This window comes from Alligator sinensis, unplaced genomic scaffold (genome assembly GCF_000455745.1).
Source record: "Alligator sinensis unplaced genomic scaffold, ASM45574v1 scaffold863_2, whole genome shotgun sequence".
NCBI classification, from domain to species: Eukaryota; Metazoa; Chordata; order Crocodylia; family Alligatoridae; genus Alligator; species Alligator sinensis.
In genome coordinates, this window is record NW_005842780.1 from 165,089 (window position 1) to 188,164 (window position 23,076).

A 23,076-nucleotide genomic window follows, 5' to 3' on the forward strand; every position below is an offset into this window, starting at 1 on the left:
CTTAAGATAAAAAGCTCAAATGTCAAGGTGACAGGAGCTTTAGGAATGCCCCAATTAAAAGTGTTCAAAGGAATCACACTTCACAAGTGTCCAGGGGCAACGCGTAGGGGTGCATGTGCAACTCCTGTGCAAAGCAGTGCACCCCCTGCAAAAAGATGCCGCCAACGCTGCTGGCGGCGCCTGCAGGTAGTCGCCGACCCATGGTCTGCACTCACTGCCACCCCACCTGCCGCTGACAGTGCCAGTGACGTCTGCGGGAGCTCCCCGCTCACCGCTGGTGCAGCCATGCTCCCCCCCAGCTGCCGGCGGCACGGACCGTTCATGCAAGTGTCTTAATGCACAGCCCCAAAATATTCTTCCAATATGGGAAGCAAAACCAAGCTGGTGGCATACAGGATTTCAACTGTTTGAGTGCCTTCCCTCTGAGTTCTCAGATCTCAGCAGCCAAGTTATTAATGTAAACTAAGGGGATGTCCATGCTACACAATGCAAACTAATTTGTACATTTCTACATGGCACTTCAGTGCACAGTACAAACACACCCTCAGCGTGAGACTGGCCATTGAGATCACAGAATAGCTCCAGCAATACATAGCAAATCTCCCTGTTGGTCCACTGGTATTATGCCAACAGGACTACACTTTATTACATGTTGCTAATGTCACAGTTGGAGAACAAGAGTGATGAATCCTACCTAGGAATGCCAAATTCACAGCCATGGGTTTCCGAGGACAGAGTATACAGACAGCAGTAATGACTCCCAAAGTCCCCTCTGACCCAATGAAAAGCTGCTTCAAGTCATAGCCAGTGTTATCCTTGCGCAGAGAAGCCAAGCAGTTGAGAACAGAGCCATTGGCTAGCACCTGCCAGAAAACAAACAGATGGTGCCGATTACCTAGATACACATAGGTGAGGAACTCATCAGAAGAGCAAAGACAATACAGAGCTTCTCAAAGCCCCTCATCCTCCCAATGCCACAAGTGGGGCAGCATTTTTCTTTTCCTCCACTCCACACATTCTCTCATCATTTCTTCCACCTGCTCTCTATCCATCTTCCCATCTGTGCCCTGCTCACGCCACTCTTCCATTTTGGTGCTATTGGTACCCATTCTGCACATAATGCAAGGAACAGTCACATCAATAAGGACACAATAAGCTATTTTTCCTACCTATCAATGATCAGCACTTGCAGGACACTGGAGCCAGCACAGTCATGGTGGGATAGCAGGACCCAGGCCAGAAAACAATCCTAAAGTGAGACTGCTCTAAAATGCCAGACATTTGGTAAGGGTAGGCTGCTGGGCTTGTTATATTGTGAACTGCCATTAAAAGAGAGCTAACAGTAGGACCCCAGTAACCAAAATAGTCTAGGCAGAGTTGTGCTGTGTCCATGGAAGGAGGGAATTCAACCTGGTTCAGCTAGCTAGCTCCTGAATTCCAGAGGTTCAATCAGAAGTGCTCTCTCCCTCCTTTTCAGCACAAAAAGTCCAAATAATTACACTGGGGGTTAAAGCAGTGATCAAAGTAGGAGTCTGAATCTTTTAAAATCCCCATGTCAATGAAAATCCTTGTAAAATCTTTTATTAATGTTTCCTCAAAAGAGCTCTGAAAGCAAGTTGAAAGGGTGATGTGTTGTCAGGGAACATGAAAGCCTGGTGAATAGCTCAGTTCCACATCACATGGAATATAAAAGCAGGATTGCAGCACGACACAGAATGGAAAGAAAGCATAATACAGAAAGCAGCCTCAAGAGCATCTTACCACTTCCAGTCCCAGAACTGTCCCTCGGAGAGAGCCATACCTCAGCAGTCGCAGGCCTCCTGCATTCGTTGCCACATTACCACCAATGTGGCAGCTGCCCTTGGCGCCTAGGTCCAGCGGCATGATGAAATCCAGCTCCTCCAGGTACCGGTTCAGGTTCTCTAAGATGCAGCCAGCCTGGCACACAAGGATTCCTGGGACACAAGGATCAGGCTAGCATGTGATGCAGAGAAATGTTCTTCTACAGAACGTCAACTGTAAGCAGATACAACATCCTGTTTGCAGAACTTTCCCCAGGAGGTACCACTCAGACCCAGAACTTTGCTCATGAACACAGAGTTCAATCTGCCTCCTACAGAGTGTCTAGGACTTGTGCCACTGACTTTAACTGGAGCAAGGCTGGGGTTGTGATTTGGAAAACGGTAGCATAAACTATTTCTCTACCTTGAATTCTCCCTTATCTTAACTTGTAAAAACCTGTATGTTCAAACTACAAGACTTCTTGCTCCCCAAATCCAAACATGCCTACATACTTTCCCTATTTCCCTCCACCCCCTCGGCCAGTGCAAAGCAGCCATGAACCTAGCTGATCTTTTTTTCAGAATAACTGGAATTTCTGTCCTATACACTATTATCAGACACAGAAAGTATCCCTTTTTAAAGAGAAAGTGGGATGGGGAAAAGTACTTATCTCTCTCCAGTCACCTCCCCACTCCTACCAATTACATATACTCCTGAGTTTGCTGCTGTTACTACTAGAAATAACAACATCAACAGGATTCTGAACGCAGGAAATCTCTGCTGCCCCTCATGGTGCTGCTGGTCTACAACCCTGCTGGTAACAGAATAAGCAATTCTGAGGAGGGCAGGCTGTAGATAACTAAAACGAAGCCACTGGAGAGTAGGAGTGATATATTTACCAGACACGCTGTCGAAGCTGATGACCTGGTTCATAAGAGCTGTGGAGAGGATGATTTCATCAAAGACGGGCACACTACCCCCAACAAGGCCAGTGTTGCCCCCTTGGGGGTTTACCGCCAGATTTCTCTCATTACTATACCTGAAAGGGAATGCACGTCTGAAGCTGTCACTCTGCTCTGTTTGTGTCATTGCTTTGCACATAAGTAGCTGCTATTGCATGAATTTTATGCTCATTAAAGGTACATGGCATCAGACAACAAAGCAAAGTTTGAGATAAAGGGAGCATTTCACACAGAGTGGGACTGGAATTTTGCCATAGGCCTTGAGTGCAGTAAGTGCATAGTAACATATATTTAGGACATGACTTTTATTTGCAGTTTCAGTTGTACCACACAGCATATTTCTCTTCAAAACAGCAGCCAACTCCTTCTATAAGCTTGCCATTCACATGGTTGCCTTTGTAAACTTAATTTGTTACTGAGTGGTTAGCAGATTTTTCATCACTTTGGTTTTCACTATTTTGTGGGATCCTAGTTTATTCCAACTGTGACAGTAAGACACTAGACTTGATGCTCCTCCCTCCCTTTTAGGAAAGTCAATAATTGGTTCTGTCACTTCTTCTGTAAGCTCCCTGGCAGACACAAAGGCAAATGTTTCATTATGCATTAGTCGTGTTGTTGTTATTTAGAGAGAACACATAATGCAAGGGGCATTTTACAGAGCAAGGTAAAAGAAAGGTCTTTAACCTAACAGGCTAACAATCTAATTCCAAGTGAACTTACTGCTTAAACCATACACAGGTGCACATGGTCATCTCTTTTTGCTACTTCTCTCCTTCAGAGAAAGGCTGCTGGGGCTGTCTGAAGTTTCTCCCTTCCTGAGCTAGGCACTGCTTCTAATTATGTCAATTCAATACAATAAAAAAAGGCATTAGTAATGCAATTACCATCCCCACTGTAATTTATGATTTTCTAATTGAAGCCAGAGAGGCATAGATTTGAAAAGTCAAACACAGAACACCTGGCAAGTCATAAGTAGGGCTGAGTGAAAAACAGGAATTCCATTCTGTGAAATACTTCCAGGCTCTGGCAGTTGCTTTGACTTCAAGCCAGCACCAAAGAGATCTTTCAAACTTTGCTTTGAGGGGGAGCGAGAATGTGTCAGGGAAGGCCCAACTTCAAGTCTCTGATCTGCCTTATTCCCATCCAGCTCTATTAATAGTTGCACCTAGGGAAAGCATCTGTAGTTAGGAACCCATTCTTCTCTCTAAAAATGTGGACGCTCTCTTGATCTAGCGTTCATAAATAAATGCAATTTTGCTCATTCATACACCTGATTTCTTGATTTAATTTTTCAAAGCAATGTCAAATGATAAAATAAAATAATTAACAGAGCTGAGCACAGGGAGAATACAGGAATAACAAAACCAAAGCATTTAAGGATGAAGAATCATTAAAAAGATTACCTGAGAATCTCAGATACCTCTGCAGTTGTCTGCGGCCTCAGCAACAACTTACTGGAGCCTACAACAAAAGCAAAATGCAGTAAAATCGATATGAAACACAGATATTAATTTAAAAAAAAAAATCAGAATTATTGGTGCTAGTAACAACAGAACATGCCAAGACTACATGCACCAGATCACAAGATAAGGATGCAAGGGCACTTGTTCCTTCAGCTAGCAGGACTGGAGAAGGCAAAATGTTGCTCCAGTTCATGCCATTCAGAAATGGCAATGATGGGCTGCAAAGGAATTGGACTTACACAGAGAATGTTTCACCTGCTGATCTTCAAGCACCTTCTAAAGGATAAGCACCACAATGCATATTTTACAATCAGGAAGACCAGGGGTTGTCAACCAGGGGGTATGTGTACCTCCAGGGGTACTTGAGAAGGCCCTAGGATGTACGCATAGGCAGCTGGGGACAAAGTGCTGCCATGCACCATCCTGTGCTGCCACGCAGGCACCGCACACTCAGCTGGATGCAGGAGGAGCTTGTATGCGGTGGTGGCTGCTGCCACTCCGTATTCAGCAGTGCACCACCGTCCACCCGCCGGGGGGGTGGGGTATACTGTTCCAAAAAGGTTGAAAACCCCTGAGGTAGACCATGTTGCTATGGCACATACATGAAGTGGGCAGAAATCAAAAAAGATCTGATGGTTACTATTATGGCAAATCCAGAAAATGCCTATTTCAGTGTACATACAAACATAGGATTACAAGGATATTTTTTCCTCAAAAGAACTAGCAGAATTGACCAGATATAGTAACAGGCAACTTTCACTTGTACAAGCTACTGGAGAAAGGCAGGACACTGAGCCAGACACGCCACTGGTCTGCTCCATAGCAACATATCTAATAATACTTAAACCAGCTTCACTCTGTCCAGTATTCTCTCTCTCTGCCTTGGTACTGGCAGTCATGGAAGACATAACCCAGAGAATAAGTAGGTGGACAGTAATAATGACCCTCTTGAAGACAAACTCTAGCTCACATCTTGGATTCAGCTGTGAGAAAGGCTGAAGGATTATACCCTACAGCCAAATAGTTTTAACACCTGAGAAAAAAAACCAGTTACTGAGTTTAACTGTGTGCAAAGCACATATGTCAGGGAGCCCACCTACATCTACAAGCCGTCTGTTACATTTTTTACCCCAGTTCTCAGGATAACACCCACCCCTCCGTTCTGGGAATAATTAAAGGAAGTTTTTTGACTCCTTATGTATTTGAAACCATCTCCTCTATTTTAATCCATTTAATTTTGTCTTAAACTACATAAAAACATCTTCAATGGATTAATTTGACTTTAAAATAGACATTTTTCCCCCCAAAACAAGGAAAAACCTTGGATATTTATATAAACACAGGATGTTTTTCCAATTAAATCACCAATGGAGGTAAATAGGAAATGTTTCTGATTCTTGTGAAAATATTGACAAAAACAAACAAAAAAAAAAGTGTCCCTTTCTTCTCCAAACATTTTGTCAAAAATGCCTGTTTTCAGCAATCAAATCCATTTTTTTGTTTTGTTTCTTTTGCTTGTTTGTTTCTGGGGGTTGTTTTTTGTTTGGGTTTCTTTATGAAAGCCCCAATGTAAACAAAAATTTCCCTCAGAAGTGGGGGGTTTTCACAGAAAAAGAATTATAATCATAGGAAGTTCAGGTTGGAAGGCACCTCAGGAGGTCATTGAACCCAAGCCCCTGCTCAAAGCAGAAAAAATACTTTAAATATAAGGTTTTGATTAGTTCTAAATAACCAAACTGATTCTGCAAGATTAACATACGCAAACTCCATTACAAGTTTGGCAGATTTACTGAATTTTTCATCTGCAAATTTTCATTTTTCATCCTGATATAATGGCGAATAGAGACTGAGATTTGCCAAAATCTAAAAACATCTACCTCGGACTGATTGCAGCCAGTCCACGTTAAAAGGTTTCAGTTCTTCTGGGTCTGTTATGACTCCACCTGGTATAATGCGTTCAAAGAAAGCCAAGTCACTATCAGAAACATGGGAGAAGGGCAGCCTCTGCACTCCATACCGCTCACTGGTCAGCATCACTTCCTGTGAACTGGCGAAGCTGGTATGGAGAGCTCTCCTGCCCAGGGGACCAGCCCTCCACAAGATGGATGGCCTGACTTTTGACATCCTGAGTTGCTCTGCATGTCTGTTCTGCTTGTATGTCCACTGGGCTGTAGCACTGGTCCATGCTGCCAAGGTTCTGTTCTGGCAATTCATTTGCCATCTTTGTAGGGTCAAACCGCACCAACCCACATGACACTGGACTAGAGATGACACAGCCATGGTATCCCTGAAATGCAAATAGAAGGTTAATACCTAGTCTGGATTCTTCCTGTCACTCCCTAGACCTCATCTGCATTGTTTTTTTCCCCACGAACTGACTATTGTTTATGGAGACAAACACAGGGAAAAAACAACTCTTCTAAGAAGCAAAAGGTCATTAACACTTGCAAACTGGATAGCTTCAAGGTCACTAATTGTATTATTGCACACATCTAGGGGAATCCAGATTGAAACAACAGCGTATACAGAAAGCCAATGCCTCCAGCACTACTGGAAATCACTAATGAAAACAATACATAAGATTTCATGTTTTTAATTGAGATATGGGTGCATAACAATAAACCAAACTATATTTCCTGAGTAAATACTTCCTTGGTCTTCACACTGCACACGACAGAACAGGTTTGCCCTCAACACATTCTACTCACAGCCCAAGCCTATCCTGAAGAAAGTATGCATTTATAAGCACCTTAGACCAACATGCAGGGCTGTCCCTAAGGGGGGACAAATCGGGGCGACCACCCCAGGCCTTGTGCTTTGGGGGGGCCCTGCAGGGTGGAGCAGTGGCGGTGCGGAGCTGGGCGGAGCAGTGGCGCCGTGTCCAGCCACTCGCTACCCCCCCTGCCACGCCACTGCTGATGGTGGCAGCAGCTTTTTCGCATTCAAGATCACAGCGGGGGCGGGGCCCCACATGGGCTGGTTTGCCCTACACCCTGCTCGGATCAACTCTGCCAACACAGCTACCAAATACATTCCTGAAACATGGAAGATGCCAAATTTTAACCAATTTTGGATTTAAACTTCGCTGCTGAACAAGAAAGATTTCTACACCTCCCTGCCTTTCTGCCATCTGACACCACCAGGGTAGGAATCCTGCCTTATCTGCACATCAAAGAGCAACTCACAAAGACACTCTCATGGACCGAGACGAACAGACCTTCAACTTCCTCTGTGCAAAAATGAAGTTTATTTTCTACCTATGGGGACTTTTTACCATCCTTAATTTTCCCTGAACCTGAGGAAGGGCAGGTGTATCCAAAAGCTTGCAGAAAAAGATTTTATTTTTCGATTTCTTAGTTGGTCTAAAAGGTACCATCTCTGAACCAAGAGTTCTAGAGTTTTGCATTTATAAACACTGGACACCTAATTCTCCACTACAAAGTAAAAGGGAGTAGAAAATTAGACCTATGTTCTTTGCATTTCCCATGATGTGGGAATGTTATCATCCAAGTTTGCCAGCGCTATAAACGGGGCTAGTTTTTTTCACTGTAAGACTCCCAAGACCTAAATCTACCCCATCACCTCCATTCCACAATCCTGACACACACAGAATGAAGAGAGTTGTCTGTGCCTGCAGGACCACGATAGTTCAGGCAGCCAGAAACAACAGAGGGCTGGTCCTAACTGCTCCAGGAGGCAAAGGGAAGACACTGCCATGGGAGAAATAAAAGCTCTGGCTCAGATTCTTGAAGGCATTTAGCTATCCCATCCAACTCCCTTGAAAACACTGGAAGACCTAAGGATCTAGGTCTCAGCACAGAATTATAAGCCACTTCAGCCAAAGAAAAATGCTATTATTTTAACAAATGGAAATTAAAAACTGGCAAAGTGCACCATTAAGGACATGTCAATCATTGCATTTGTACAAACAGGAGCAGTGTCACCATGTCCTCCGCTGTTGACTGTGATATGAATAAACCAATGAAAGTGCCTAGTGGATTTAAGTCAATAAATCTGCCCTGTGTTGCTTATCAGTTGCTGAGGTTGGTTTCCCTCACCTTCCTCCAAGATATCTCCTCCTATTAGAGCATTTAGTAAAGATCATAGAAGGAAATGAGAACCATCATTTATCACTGACAAGTTTGTACTCTCCCTCTTTGCAGTTGTACAAGTCAATGAGAAAACCTCTGCCCTTTTCCAGCATGTAGTAATGGCACTTTCAACAGGCCTGACCTCAACATCCTCTGAAGTCGGTGGGAAGATTGCAACTAATCTAATGGATGTTGGTGTGAGGCCCGCGAGAGCCTCACTCCACCTCAGGTTGGCGGAATAAAGCCAGCCCTAAAGAGAGCAGCAACAGAGACGAGCTTGGGCAGCAGCAACACAAAACTGCACAGACCATGCAATATTATACGGCTCCCTGTTTCCTGAGGCAACCTACAGCCCTGATCACCGGACTCCAGGCCCAAAGGTCTGCCACCGCAAGCCCCCCGTGGTCTCCCTGTGGGGTAGAGGTGCCTGCCCAGGCCCCTGCGGGGCACAAAGCTCCCATCACCCAGGGAACGTGGTGCCAAGGCAAAGCAGTGCCTGGCCAGCGCCTCCCACGCGGGGCCAGGGCCGGGCCCGGACTCTAGAAAAGCCGAGGGGCCACAGCTCCTCCTGCTAGATGACTCCTCCTTCCTCTGGCCCACAACAGGGGCTCTGCTCCGAGCGGGAGGTGGGCACAGCCAGGCCGGGAACCTGCCCAGACGTCTGCCCCGGGGATCCCCGCGCGGGCAAGACCAGTGCCCGCCACAGCCAGAGCCAGGGCCAGGGCAGGAAGCACACTGTCAGCGCCCGGCAGGAGGCACACCGCCAGTGCCTGGGCAGGCGGGCGAGCACTGCCAAGCGCCGCCAAGGACGTGCAGTTAAGCGCAGCACAGTGCAGTGTAGTGTGTGCAGTGCATGCAGTGTAGCGCCCCGCACGCCGCCTCCCGCCCGCTTTACCGAGACCGGGAGCACTGCACTCCAGACGCGCGAGCCGCTCCTGCCTCTGCCCCGCCCCACCCCCTTTCGATTTTCTTTCCGCCGACTAAAAACTGCCCCCCTCCTAATCCCGCGCAGCGCCTCCTGGGAAAAAACCTCTCCAGCCCCGCGCTCGCCCCCCGCAGGACTGGGCCGGGAGACATTGCACTTGCGCACAGCGCGTAGGGGGCGGAGCCAATCCTGGCGGCACGCCAGGGGCGGGGGCGCCACGGGGGGGCGGTGGGTGTGCGCGTCGCCACGGGGGGCGGTTGTGTCTCCGCTCCGCCGCCACCTGTGCCTCAGGGCGCGATGGCAGCGGGGGGCGGGGCTCCTCCACTCGGCCCGGCGCAAGCCAGCTCCAGCCACACCCTGCCTGCCAGGCCCTGCGACACTGCGCACGTGGACGCCCCATCCTTGTCTGCGGCCCAGGCAGAGCAGCCCGGCGAAGCCGAAGCAGGCCCTGCCTCGGTTCCAACCCGCGACACCACCGTCTCACGTAGAGGGTCGAGCACCACCAAAACTCGAGTCAAACGGTCTTAAACATGGCCCCTCTCTGCCACCCCGTGGCTTGGCAGGCAGCCCCGGGCAGCACCGGCTGCAGCAGAACCAGCTGTTGTAAGTGATTCATCGCCCCCCCCCGCGTCAACTCCTTCAAATGTCCTCGCTGCTGTTGTCCGCGCACTCCCGTGCGTACGGCCACAGTCAAACAGTACCAGTCACCCCCACCCTGGCTCAGTTTTTCCAAATCTTTTGCATTCAGAGATAGTAGCATCACCTCAACCATCAGCCTGCAAGAGGGTGGGTATTTAGGGCAGCCTGTCACTCCTGTCCTGGGACCAGCAAAAAAGCAGCCCATCAGACAGGCCTGCCATGCTCAATCTCTAGCCCATGGGCCAAATCTGGCCTGTAGGGCTGTGTCATCTCTCAGGTTCAGATGTTTGATGGTGAGAAAAGTAGTGACACCATTCATTGCATTGGCTCTGGAAGCTGTGGCAATAATGCTGCCTCTGCTCCCCCACTGCCAAATTTTTGGACCTGTGGGAAGCCCTCCAGGCCGGATGACATGGCCCCATGCATCACACTGTGCTGGTGCACAGGATCACAGTGGTGGTTGGATCCAACACATGGGGCTTAACTGGTGCACTGGAACCCACCCAATGCCATGCACCAACATGTTGGATCCAGCCCACAGGCCAGAAGATTGAACACTGCTGAGATTGACTATTATCAAAGGATCTTAAAAAGATCTCCTGTAGATGTCTCTCTCTTCTGTCATATGGTCTGCACTAAAGGTTTCCCTCACTTTATGCGGGTTCTGTGTGTGAATTTGCTCTTATGCGATGACCCTTTTTATACCAAAAATTAATTATATGTGGGGTAAATTCACTCTTATGAGATTGGTGTGGTAGAAGCCTGCAATCAGCTTTGTGCAGTGCATTGTGGGAGTGATGCACATCAAAATGTAGTCTGTGTGGATCTGTGCTCCTCACTCGTCTGCAACACGTGTTTCTGTAGTTGCCATCCCCATTATAGTAACATTCACCACCACCCTGTGCTTGTGTGTACTGTCTGCTGTTGGTGAGTACCAAAATTGTCTTGTAAAGTGGTAGAAATGTGTCTGGGGGTCAGTACAGTCAAGGTCTTAGAACGCATCCCTATTTGTTACATTGTAAAGTGGGCTCCCTTTATGCGAATTTGAGTTATGCACCATTTTACAGGAATACATGTACAGCATAAAGCAAGGGAAACCTGTATTGTAGGTAGCTGTGCCCATTTTAAGACTTCTCCTTTACCTACCCTATCACCCCATTTCATTTTGAATATTCTACAGGTGCCTGCACTGAAAGCTGTTGAGTTTAAAGTAGAAGAGCCTGTTACTTTTCTAAGAGTCGAGTCCCTACAGGAAAAGGTTTAGGATGTTAATTCTCAAGATCTTAATGTTCTTGCACATGAAGCTGACATCCTATACAAAGTTTTTAAAACACAGCAGACTTCAAATGTTTACTGTACTTTTGTGATATGAAAATAACAAACGGTGAATGTGTTCAGGTATGTAGAAAAAAACTCAATGTAATAAAATGTCTTAACTGATATTAGCATTTTGGAAGGAGAACTTGAGCATGATAAATCTAAATACTTACGAATTTGAGTGAATTTTTGTAACAACTAATTTCCCAATAGAGATAGCTATTCTCACAATCAAAAAAGTATTTTAGATCAGCACGTTTTGAAGTTTTCACCCTTAAAGTCTCTACTAGGGGAATGGCATGTAAAATATACTTTCAACTTTTGAAAGCTATACATGATTTTGAGGGATGAAACCTGGAAAAAAACTAGTTCTGTTTTTGTACATCAAAACAAGTGAGCTTTTTGGAGGATCAGAATGGGAAATTATTCTGTTAACAATAAGAGATTGTTTTGTCAATAGCTTCCTCCTTTTTTGATAATCCAGTAAACCAAACTAATAAATTAATAGTCTCCTACCTTCTAGATAGGCTGATCCAGTTCCTCCACTAGGAGTGCATCTACATGTTGCCCTACAGTGATATTGTTACTACACCGTGGTTTAGTGCTTCCTTTTGGAAATACTAATGCACAGCACAGTAATGGTGCTTGGTTATTTTTAGCTGCTACTTCACTGTAATGGCGCACTATAATGGGAATGCACCGCTATGGCGAAATAGCTGCCAGTCATGTGTAGACGCATGTGATCGCTACAGCAACAGTGTGATGTGTAGATGAGGACTGGTTCACCTTTAGGTGCTCTGACACTCCCTTCCTCTCTTATATGTCTACTTTTGCATAGTAAATCCATCATGGAATGGGGATACAGACCACACAGAAAGTCCAAATTATACATTTTGAGCTCTGCTGGCATACATAGCTTGAAGTGTATGCCAGCAGATGCAACTGTAGGCCTGAAAAGCTGCTTTGGCATAATTGATGCCATTTTGTCTCCTTTTTTTGAATGGACATGAGCTGCAAGCAAAACGCACAAAGAAGCAACAGCACAAAAGTAGTGTAAACAACGGCTGTAGGCAAAACAAAATGTAGATAGCTGTAGAATGTAGGAAAACAAGATAGAATAAGAAAAGGCAAACAAAACCTAAGGATAGCTCAGTAGGGGAGAAGCAAGTTCAGAAAGAAACAAGCTGAAGGTGACAGAGGGTGACCAACTGATGAGGAAACAACCACTGTAAAAGGTAGCTGGTGAGGATCTACAGCATGACCATATGTAGAATACACAGAAGAAAGAGGACTGTAAAAGGGTATAAAGGCTAAGGAAACAACTTTAGTTTGGGGAGCTGTCACCAAGCCAGAAGAGACCATGCTGGTCAAAACTGCCGTGATGATCCCTGATCAGCCGAGTCATCGTGCATTGTTAGGACAGCCTATGTAAATATACCTTTACAGACCATTCAGGGTTTTGCTCATGTAGTGGTATCGCTTATGTGTTTAATAAATTTGAATTTGAGACTGGAATGGAGTCACTGATCATCACACCCATTCAGACCACCTCTTAATCAAACTTAACTGTTCCTCCACTGGTTAGTCTTTATGTGCTCTACTGTTCCCTTCCTCTTATATATGTCTGCCCTTGCACAGTAAATTCATCATGGCATGGGGATACAAACTGCAGAAAGTCCAAGTTATACTTTTTGAGCTCTGCTGATATACATAAGGAGTGGTGTATGCCAGCAGATGCAATGAAGCTGTTTGCCCATAGGAGGCACAAGAAGCTAGCCTATGCAAACTAGCTCAAAACAAGGTAAGAACACTGCCTCAGGTTCTCCCACTTCACCTTTAGATGGAGATAAAGAGCTTTTCCTTAAATCCTGCCTGCAATAGGACAGACAGGTCTGTGGTAGGCTAGATTCTCCTCTGCCTTGGACCCTGTGTGAAGTTATGCAAGTACAAAATGTTACTGTTATGATTTGATACCAATTCATGTACTCTGCACTCTGGAAAAGTTTGGGATTGTTTCTGTCGGAAAAGTAAGTAACTACTTTCATACAGGGCCTTACACACAGAAGCCACCATCTCCTAAGATAGTGACATAACATATTAGGCAAGGAACAATTCAGGGAAGGGGACAGCCAGATACTGTTTCATAAGATGGCAGAGTTATGCTACTAGCCTCAAGGGCCACAGTGACATATTGAGTGTGGCAAACATACTGGCAACCACAATAGAAGTTAGTGAGTCCAACACAATCCTCACTCCATCACCACATTCTAGACAATGGATAAAACGTAGGGAACTTGCCACTCACATTTCAAATATATAAAGTAAGTCATGTTATAAAACCCTTTGTTAAATACAAAGGAACCAGAGCCAATGGTAAGCATTAGTCACAAGACCAAATCTTCAGCTGCAGGCATGTCCACCCACTATATTATTTGTGGCAGTATCTATACGTTCCCTTTGTGCAAACTTAAATTTTATCCCAGGCCCCTGACACAACGTCATCTCAGACTTTTTTTTCCCAAAAATACTTTATTTATAACAATATATCCATTATCTATAACATGATCCAAAAATACAGATATACATTTTAACTTTACATTATTTTTAATAAAAAGATTTATAACATTCTCTTCCATTTACAAAGGAAACATGGATCTAATTCCTTTGAAAATAAAGATACAATAAATCAGCTTAAAAGTTGCATCATCTCCAATTTGGATGAATTGTGATAAAGCTGAACACCACAAAATATGAAAGTGTTTGACAAAGCTTTTTTTGACAATCTTTAGTGGAACATTACTTTTAAATCTCTCATAGTTCTATTTATCCATCTCCACACAGATAATATACATTTAACACTGTACATTCAGAATTCGGAAGGACTTGAATTCTTGTGACCAAAACTCATGGTTATTGATGTTCCTGTTTAAAATGGAGCCAAACAAACCCAAACTCGGAAATGGAGAACAGATACTCCTAAGTCTGTCAACTGATTATTAGAGTCTCTGTTTGTTATGATATGTTCAACATGGGACAGCTTTATTGCTCAGACTAACTCTGTTTTAACTCTCATGATCCAAGACACATCAGAGGTTGTACTCTAAGGAAGGTATATATAACTGTGATCTCACCTACTATTTACAGTTCCCATCAGAGACATATTTTTCATCTTTAGGACAGATACAAGGTGCTAAACCCTATGTCTTTTGCTTCCTCAGGTAAAACAGAAAGCAAAACTTTTTCCAAACCCTAGGCACTCGGAGAAAAAAAAATCACTAAAATAGTTTGCTGTCCTAAGTGACCAACTCTTCTGAGTTAACAGTAGTCAGTTCTGTGCTGATAAGTTATAGCTGCTCAAGTCTACAATGATGCTTATCCAGCAAGACCTCCACAGAGGTGCACAAGGTTTTGAGATTCAGTTTAATCAAAACACTTAAACTGTTGTAATTATTCCACTAAGGTTTTCTTCAAAGTTTTTTTTTAATAAAATGTCATCTACAATATTGTATGATTGGAAGGGGAAAAATGGAACCTGGAACATCATCAATATTACACGGTCTTCAGAACACAGTGACATTCCTACTTGAAATCCAGTGTAGCAGATTAACGAGGTACAGGTGTTACTCACTGGTTACTGTACTACACATTGATTCATGAGGTATCATGAAAAGATTTACTAAACAGGGGCAGGACCCTTAAAAGGACTAACTATAACCCCCAGTCAAACACTGTGCAACTGTGCTCTCTCCCCTTCCCCCTAGCAATCTGTTTCTAAGCTGCGTGCATGTATTCTTAGTATGTTCATTTTAAAATGCAAAAAAAAAAAAAAAAAAAAAGACATATTCCTGTAAACATACATATGACAACTTTGTGTATAATATGGAGTGATGCGACACAATAGGGACATGTACAACATCACAATTTAAGCTTCAGGACCCTGGAGATACATATATATGTTTTGTAGCTGATGTGATAAAAGTTAAGAGACCTTCACAAGAAAATCTACACTGATACCAAGAGGGCTTTTTTCTATGACAATTCTATCTGCTGTCTTCTACGAAGCTGCATGCACAGAGCATGAGGTGGGAAAGGAGAATCAATAAGAGCTGTGTTTGTATTCATCTTTTATAAAAATGTGAATGAAAATGGCATCAGTCAATGTTCTTTCTGTAAAAGGATTAGCTTGTTTTTTGGCTTGCTCTTTTAAAGAAAACACTGGAATGGCTGATTGCAAAAGCCTGCCTTCTTCATTAAGATTTGTGGGTTTTTTGAGGCTGTGGACCCAGTTCTATTACACTGAAACCCCATGATGCCAATCCAATGGTATATAATACAGCAGACATGGCCAGAGCACTGCTGTATTTTGGATATGCTTTACTGGCAAAGCAGTGCCCTGAGACAGTCATTTGTGGCTACAGGCAGTTGATTCCCAAAATATAGGAAATAAACTCCCCTCTGCTGCCTGCCCCAGCACTTCTTGAACCAAGCAGAACTCAACAAGAGGGGAAAAATGAGGAAATGTGTCTGTGACATTTCTTGTTCCTCCTCCTGGATTCCTTTCTCTTCCTTTCACTGCAGTGTATGACATGGCAACAATAGCTGTTAAACTGAAGGGCAGCTCATAAAAATTGAAGGTAGGCAAATTTCCAAACAAGAAGTTATTTTTATAAGCATCTCTGCTGTGGCTTCTGTTTCACTAGCAATGGTTTTGCAATGGACTCAGGTTAAAAATCAGAAAATCTACCCATGTCAGTAAAATCAAAGGGCTCCATTTCGGCATTGCTGAAACATCACAGAAACCTATATATGTTCCCACAATGTTATTGTCTTTTTAAAGCTTTTTTTCTGATCATTTACCAAATGTGCAACACAGAGACATAAGGCAGGTACAGATACACCTTATAAAAATATAAGTAATGAAAATGGACCTCCATGCTACAGCATGAGGAAGTCAGACCCCACTCTCTTCATAACAACACTCTTTGTCTTCACAGTAAAGATCTTCAAGGATTTCTGAAGAAGGGCAGGAAGGGTGCAACTGTCTTGCTCTATTACTGTTACTAGCAACAACACAGGACACTTCCTTTGATACTTGAACCTCTTTTTCTACATTGGACACACCCTTTATAGGAGGAGCTTGGAATTCAAACCAAAAGGGTAGATTCTTCTCTTACTGAGGCCAGTAGGGACGGGATCAAGTCAAAACATGGCAGTGCAAAGTTTAACGGAGATTATTCCAATAAGAAAGGATGTACATCTTCACACACACACACACACACACACACACGCACACACACACACACACACACATATATACATACACACACAAAGCATGCCTCACCAAAAATTAAACACTGTACTTGGCTTGGGGGGAAATAACACACTGGAAAGAGTTTGCTGGCCTGCAGATTGCCTTCACTACTATAAAACTGTGCAGAAAAACCCCCAGAAACAGACTTTGTGCCTAAATGAAGACGCATACAGGTTTCCCTTGCTTTATGCAGGTTCTGTATGTGCGAATTCGCTCTTATGCCATGACCCTTTTGATACCAAAAATTAGTTTTATGAAAGGTAAATTAACTCTTATGCGATCGATGTGGTGGAAGCCCGCAGTCAGCTGCTTTGTGCGGTGCATTGTGGGAGTGACATGCACCAAAATATAGCCTCCTGTGTGGATTTGTGCTCCTCACTTGTCTGCGACACGCATTTCTGTAGCTGCCATCCCCGTTATGGTAACATCCACCACCACCTTGTACTTGTGTGTACTGTCTGCTGTTGGTGAGTATCAAAATTGTTTTGTAAAGGTGGTAGAAATGGGTCTGGGCGTCAGTACAGTCGAGGTCTTGGAACATATTCCTATTTGTTACATTGTAAAGTGGGTTCCCTCGATGCGAATTAGAGTTATGTGATGTTTTCCAGGAATGCATGTACAGCATAAAGTGAGGGAAACTTGTATTTCAGTTGTGCAGCTTACTTTCCTATAGAAATCCTTCATTTGCACTATGCAAAGCTCCGTACCTGCCTTGCTTAGGTGGTCACAATGGATCATGCTGAAAGGTAACTCTCTCATTCCCCTGAAATGCCTTGAGCAGTTTCACAGATTCCAATACAACAGCAGAAATTACAGCTGCTTGCTGCTCCAGGTACTTCATAGTAACACATTTTTTTCAGTGCTGTTTAAGCATTAACTTAAATAAAATCCCTGTGACAACTTCCCTACCCCCCCACCCTCCCTCCCTCCCTCACCAAGTCATATTTGTATGAAACAAGAATTAAAACTGGCCATTGGACAATTAAATATCAAATAAGAACAAGGAAGGTAGGTCAAAAATATAATATTGCAACATGAAGGAAGGAATATATTAAATTCTTCTTCTCATCTTAGAGTATGTATTCCCCTCCCCTTCCTTATTTCTTTTTCTTCCTTTCCTGAACACAACGTGGGCAGAACCTAGGGACAGAAAAGTATAGTATTCATCTCCAAATGTTAAGGATGTTTAGCTAGGAGTCCTTCACTACTGAGAGGGTGGGAAAATAGTCAGCTGATTAACTCAATGAAGTAACCACCTGCATAGGCATCCAATTCATTTGTTGCTGATGTTCTAATATTATAGAACATAAGGGCAAAGGAAAGCATTTAATGGAGAGGGTGCAGAAAGTATGGCAACCAGCAAAGAAGCCACGGTGCTTCTTTGGAGTGAGGGGAGCGACATTAGGGATTCCTAAATCCATTAAGAATAATGGGAGTCTTTCCACCCATTTAATTGAACTGTGCATCAGTCAACATGTAGTCTTCCAGATAGTATTATGTGTTTGTCCTCCAAGTTGGACACTTACATATAATACAACACACCCTACTATTAATGTACATACCATATCATTCAGTGCCTCCATGCCTTGAAAGCATCAGAGCATTGGTGCAAATCATATTTCACTTAGCCAGATTAACATGTTATTCTTGTGAAGCGCAGTTTTTAAATCCCTGTAATTCTAACCTCATTATGCATCCTTCCCCTCCCCACTATTTAGCAAGATATAATTTTTCAGTCAGGGTTATATATCTGCCAAGTGTAAAGCTTTACAGTAAAGCTGGTTTCAGTTTTCCAAACAAAAAGATGGGAGTTTTTCAAAGTATGAAAGATGTGTCCTTGCCAAAATTTGAATGGGTTTAGGGAAAAAAAAAAGGTTGAGACAACTGCATAAGTCTAATTTGGAAAAAAACCCGAAATCAGCCCAAAGGATGTACGTCCTTAAATACTATAAACTCCCAAGGACAAGGGCAAAGTACAAACGCCCTCCTTAGTTTTAACTATAGCACTGCAGTAGCTATGTAGCAAATATATCCATCCTACATAGGAATTTGATGAATACACAGCTATATAAATACAAGCTGTTTTTCCTACCCTGCTCGGACTTGGGTGAAATCCTGTAAACTCTTGCTCAAGCAGTATCTCCTTCAGGCCTTATTCTGTTCCTACTGCAATCTGAGAATCTGTGCTCCAACAGCAGCAATCTTTAGAAATGTTATTAGTAATTTCCAGTTTTATCTTGTTTGTACACACAGATAAGATCCCTAAACACTACAGGCTAAAAACCTGCATGTTAGTAAAAGCACAGCTCATGTACTGAGGCAGGTCCAGATGACAGAATTTATTTTTCTTCATGGTTGAGAAGAGAGAGGCAGAAGAGAATTAACAAGGAAAACCTTTGCCTTTGCTCTTACTTACCATTTTCCTTTTGGTTTTGTGGTAAGGTCCACACAAGCAAAATGAAACCACTCAATTGGACACTGCAAACCAGAGAGAAAGAAAACAGAAGAGAAAATTAGCGCACTTTAAACTAAAAATGAACGACCTAAAACTGCAGGTTTCACCCCACCCCCAATCAGATGTTGCTGTACTAGAAAGGCATGTGGGAAGCAGATTCTTGCTGTACATCCTGAAAACAAGCCACATCAGGCACTCACATCTGGGTTATCACAGCCAATCATTTCTCCGTAGGACACCTGGTGGCACAAGCAGTAGGTGGGCTCATTCGGATCCACTGGCATGTCTAGGACATCCGAAGGATGAACAGAGAGGATGGTATCAGCAAACTCAGATCTGTAGAAGGAGAAACACTACAGGGTATGAAGCGACAGTCAAATATTTGTGTTCACTTAAAACTCAATATTTAATTTAATTCTACCCAGGAGTTCAGCTTAAACTGTATCTTCATGAATAACAAATAAAGGCAACGTGGTGGTATAAGAAATATATCAGATATTAAAGCACCAAAAAGAATCTGAATAACTTGGAACATAGACAAAACCAAAGTGATCTGATGTTTTAAATGCAGAGAAAGGAAAAGAGAAGAATAAATTATACCATACAACACAGTGAGTACTGACCTATAAAAAACAGAACTGCAGAGAAAGCCTACTTTTTTCACTAGTAACTTAAAAATAATTTCTGTCTGCAGGGTTTTGGAGTGGTTCTGGTTATAACAGCTAAGATTCCTACAACTGTTCATTTATTTGATATTACTTTATAATCAATGTTGCCCTTCTTGGAAAAATACCATTATAGACATTGACAGGAGCTGAGAAAGACTAACTTTTTAAGGGAAAAAAGTCTTAAGTAGTCAGAATATGCCATTTAAGAGTAGTCAATGAGAAAATGGAATTGTTCTGAAGTTAGCCCATTCAAAATATTCAAGTTGGCATTGTCCTTTTAATACACAGCACTTGAAAAATAGAGCGGAGATTCTTTCCTATTTGTTACAAAGGGCTAGATTAAATAACTCAAGTCTATTTAAGATCTAGATCCATGATCTAGGATGGAAGGAATTTGGAAATGACTCCAAGATTTCTGAGTGATGCATTATTGTTCTTCAAAACTGGCTTGCACATTAGGGGACCTTTCCAATTAGTGGTAACTGATAGAAAAGGCCAAACCACAAAAAAGCAAAGTTTTTTGCTTCAAGTTAGCTAAAATCAGAGGCTACATTCCTGCCACCTTGGATACAGACACAGTTTCAGCTACTTTAACTCCTTGCACAGCACAGAAACACTTAATACTATAAAGATCCCTCCACATTGGAGACAAGGGGAAAAACGAAGAGAAGGCAGAGTTAGTACTCTTCAGATGGGAGAGTTACAAAAAGGCCTAGAGAGTTTGGCTTGGCATTCCATGAACTGCAAAAACTTTCCCATAAACTCACTAAGCTTGCAGCTGTTTGTCTCTTACCCTCCTTTCAGCTTCTTTTTCTTTGGAGTATCTTCTTCAGATGTTCGCCTACCACGACCTCGGGAGCCTCTCTTGTCCTTCTGACTTCGCCCCTCTGAAAGACAGCATTATTACAAATTAGTTAGATTTCAGATCAAGTATCGACTGTTTTATTTTTTTTCCTGGATGCTCGTATTACTTTAAGGACTTTTAACTAATACAGTATACAAATAAGGCCCTTTTGATATAGAAAATGTGTATAGTATGCAAATAATGTCACATGCAGAATGCCAAATTCTGCTCCAGTTGGCAACTAGAGTAGTTGAACAACGTAAGTCAATATATTTGCACAGGGTGTAAACCACAGAATCTGGCCTGTTACTGTATATTGAAAACCATCTAGTTAACCCAGTGAGTGTCAACCATGGTTCCATGGCACCCTGGGGGGGCCCTTGAAATCCTTTCAAGTGTGCAACACACAATGTTAGCACTGTTAGATGTACAAATATGATTCACAAGATAAACCAGAGATTTCAAAGAGAAACCCATAGGGGTTCTCATAGAACAGTCTGTCCTGTTGTGGTCTTTCTGAGTTCTTTGCAAAAAAAGAATTACTCTATTATTTTTCTGTAGTCAAAAGAAAAGTGCTGGCAGATGCCTCAAGTCTAGTGAGGGGTGCCTCAAATACAAAAAGTTTAAGAACCATAGAGTCAATGCTTCTAAAATTTACTCAAGTCTTCCCATCAAAGGGCTATGCATGCTAGTTGAGAAGCAAGATACCGCTGCCTCCACTACCAGCTTAAGTACATCCCTCAGAGCCATACTGTTATCAAGTTAAAGGCACAAACTAGCCGTACACTGTTCATTGTTTCTGTATTTTATTTGACTTTTTGCTACATAAAATTTCTTATCCAAGTTAAGAAGACTGGTTTCCTTTAACTCTTCAAGTTCACTACTGTTGCCAGTTTCAACTGGACCCTTCATATTATTTAACTTACGCTTTTTCTTTCTAATTCATATTTTTTCTTAAAAAGCAAATCATCCTTTTCCCCTAAAAGGGCTTATACCTCTCAATGTAAGACAAACCAGAAGTGAAGTTTCCTCAACCCAAAGTAGATTCAAAGATTTAAGAGCTATGGATGATGGGTGCAGATTCTTCCCACTGCAACCCCACTTTGCCTTTAGACTGTTTTTAATCAGTGAGAGAAGGGGCCATACCTCAGGATATATCAGGTGGTAAGGGGGTACTTGAGTATTTGTTGTCAGTGGTGACGAGTAGGGAGCACACGGGGGTGCACATGCACCCCCTGAGAGCACTAGTGCACCCCCTCACAGCAGCGTTCCCCACTTAGGCGGCAGGCAGGGGGGACAGACAGGAGAGCTGGTGCTCCCCCGAGTGCCAGCAGGGGAGTGGGGCACCAGGAGAAGTGCCGCTGGCACTTCTGGGTACATCCCTCGCCCTTCCGGGCGTGCCACTGGCACTTCCGGACAACATACCCTCTTAGAGCCAGCTTAGAGGGAACACTACTTCTGGGTCAGCGTGCGTGACTGGCCATGGGGGAACCCCCCGGTCGGCGCCAACTGCCTGCTGGGGGGGCAGTTGCCCTCCCAACTCAGGAGGCACCAGTCGCCCATTTTCTTTGTTACTTTGCCCAAGTGAGCAGTGATGCCTACGACAAGATTGCCTAAACCTCAGAAGAGCATTAACAAAAACAGCACACACTAAAATTTAAGAGGCAAAATTCTCCCTTTCCTTCATCCAGGCCCACCTGCAACGCATGAGACAGATGCATTGGACAACAAGGTTTTCCAGTGCTGAGCAAGACAGCCCTGGTCACAATACAAATGAAACACACATACTTTTCAGGCCTCGTCCTCCAGGGCTCTCAAAGTCACTGGCTTCCAGCTTATCCTTCAGATCTGCTTCGAATCGGGCCAAGTCTGCATCCAGCCGTCGAATATGTTTATCCACCTGCATAGAACAAACCATACAGCTGAAAGCAAAACCAGAGGAACCTGGCAACTCTACAGCTATTCTAACTCGTGAAAATCTAGCAGTCCAATGCAAGCTAAAGCAGCTCAGCCCTACTAAAGAGATCCTTCTTCGGGTTGCTGTTTAGTAGAGGTGCACCAATACATCAGTCCGATATAAGATGAACACCGATATAAAGAAAATTGACTGTAGGAATTCAGCCTGATATGTCCTGTAATTTGGCCAATAAATGCCCCTGCATGCACACAGCTGCAGCACAGCATACAGGCAGTGAGGAGCAGCTTAGAGAGTTGCATGCAGCTGGCAAGTCTGTTGTGGTGGAAGGGGAGAGGGGAGGGAAGAGGCATGGGGGAATAGATCAATGCCCCCCCGTGGTGAGGGAGGGAGTGGGGCTGGGGCAGGGGTAGGTGCTGCCCAGCTGGGCAGGTGTGGGGCATGAGACAGAGCCGCAGTTCATCTGGGGATGCGGGGAACAGCTCCCGCTGCTGTGTGCACCCGGGGAGAACGTGGGGGGAGGGGAAGGGGTGCTCCTGGATCTGCTCAATGTGGGGCAGGGCAGGCTGCAGCTGAAGGCTGGGGACTGTGCCAGGCTCTTCCTGGCAGTGGGGAGGGAAGGGGGTCTGCAGCCCACGCAGACCCAGGGGCACACGCTCCCTCCGCCCCCCATGCCCTCCTGGGATGCAAGCAGTGGCAGGGGG

The 23,076-nt window shown here is 43.9% G+C and overlaps 1 protein-coding gene across 8 annotated transcripts in view; it reads right to left on the reverse strand.

Annotated features, from left to right (window-relative positions):
• The window catches only part of ING5 (inhibitor of growth family member 5), a 43,244-nt gene that overhangs the window by 10,379 nt on the left and 9,789 nt on the right, over positions 1 to 23,076 (reverse strand). For 3 of the 8 annotated variants that reach the window (XM_025216975.1, XM_014525295.2, XM_025216976.1), the window contains 9 exons: positions 22,246 to 22,357; positions 20,407 to 20,500; positions 19,146 to 19,281; positions 18,907 to 18,968; positions 6,085 to 6,494; positions 4,148 to 4,205; positions 2,682 to 2,821; positions 1,762 to 1,955; positions 695 to 863 (listed from right to left, as the gene is read on the reverse strand). In XM_025216975.1, coding sequence (XP_025072760.1) covers positions 695 to 863; positions 1,762 to 1,955; positions 2,682 to 2,821; positions 4,148 to 4,205; positions 6,085 to 6,494; positions 18,907 to 18,968; positions 19,146 to 19,281; positions 20,407 to 20,500; positions 22,246 to 22,357 — 1,375 coding nt within the window. Of the gene's footprint in view, positions 1 to 694; positions 864 to 1,761; positions 1,956 to 2,681; positions 2,822 to 3,464; positions 3,578 to 4,147; positions 4,206 to 6,084; positions 6,495 to 9,193; positions 9,281 to 9,328; positions 9,359 to 17,424; positions 17,631 to 18,906; positions 18,969 to 19,145; positions 19,282 to 20,406; positions 20,501 to 22,245; positions 22,358 to 23,076 lie in introns of those variants that run through there. The other 5 variants (XM_006034868.3, XM_006034867.3, XM_025216978.1 and 2 more) reach the window with 5 other exon arrangements.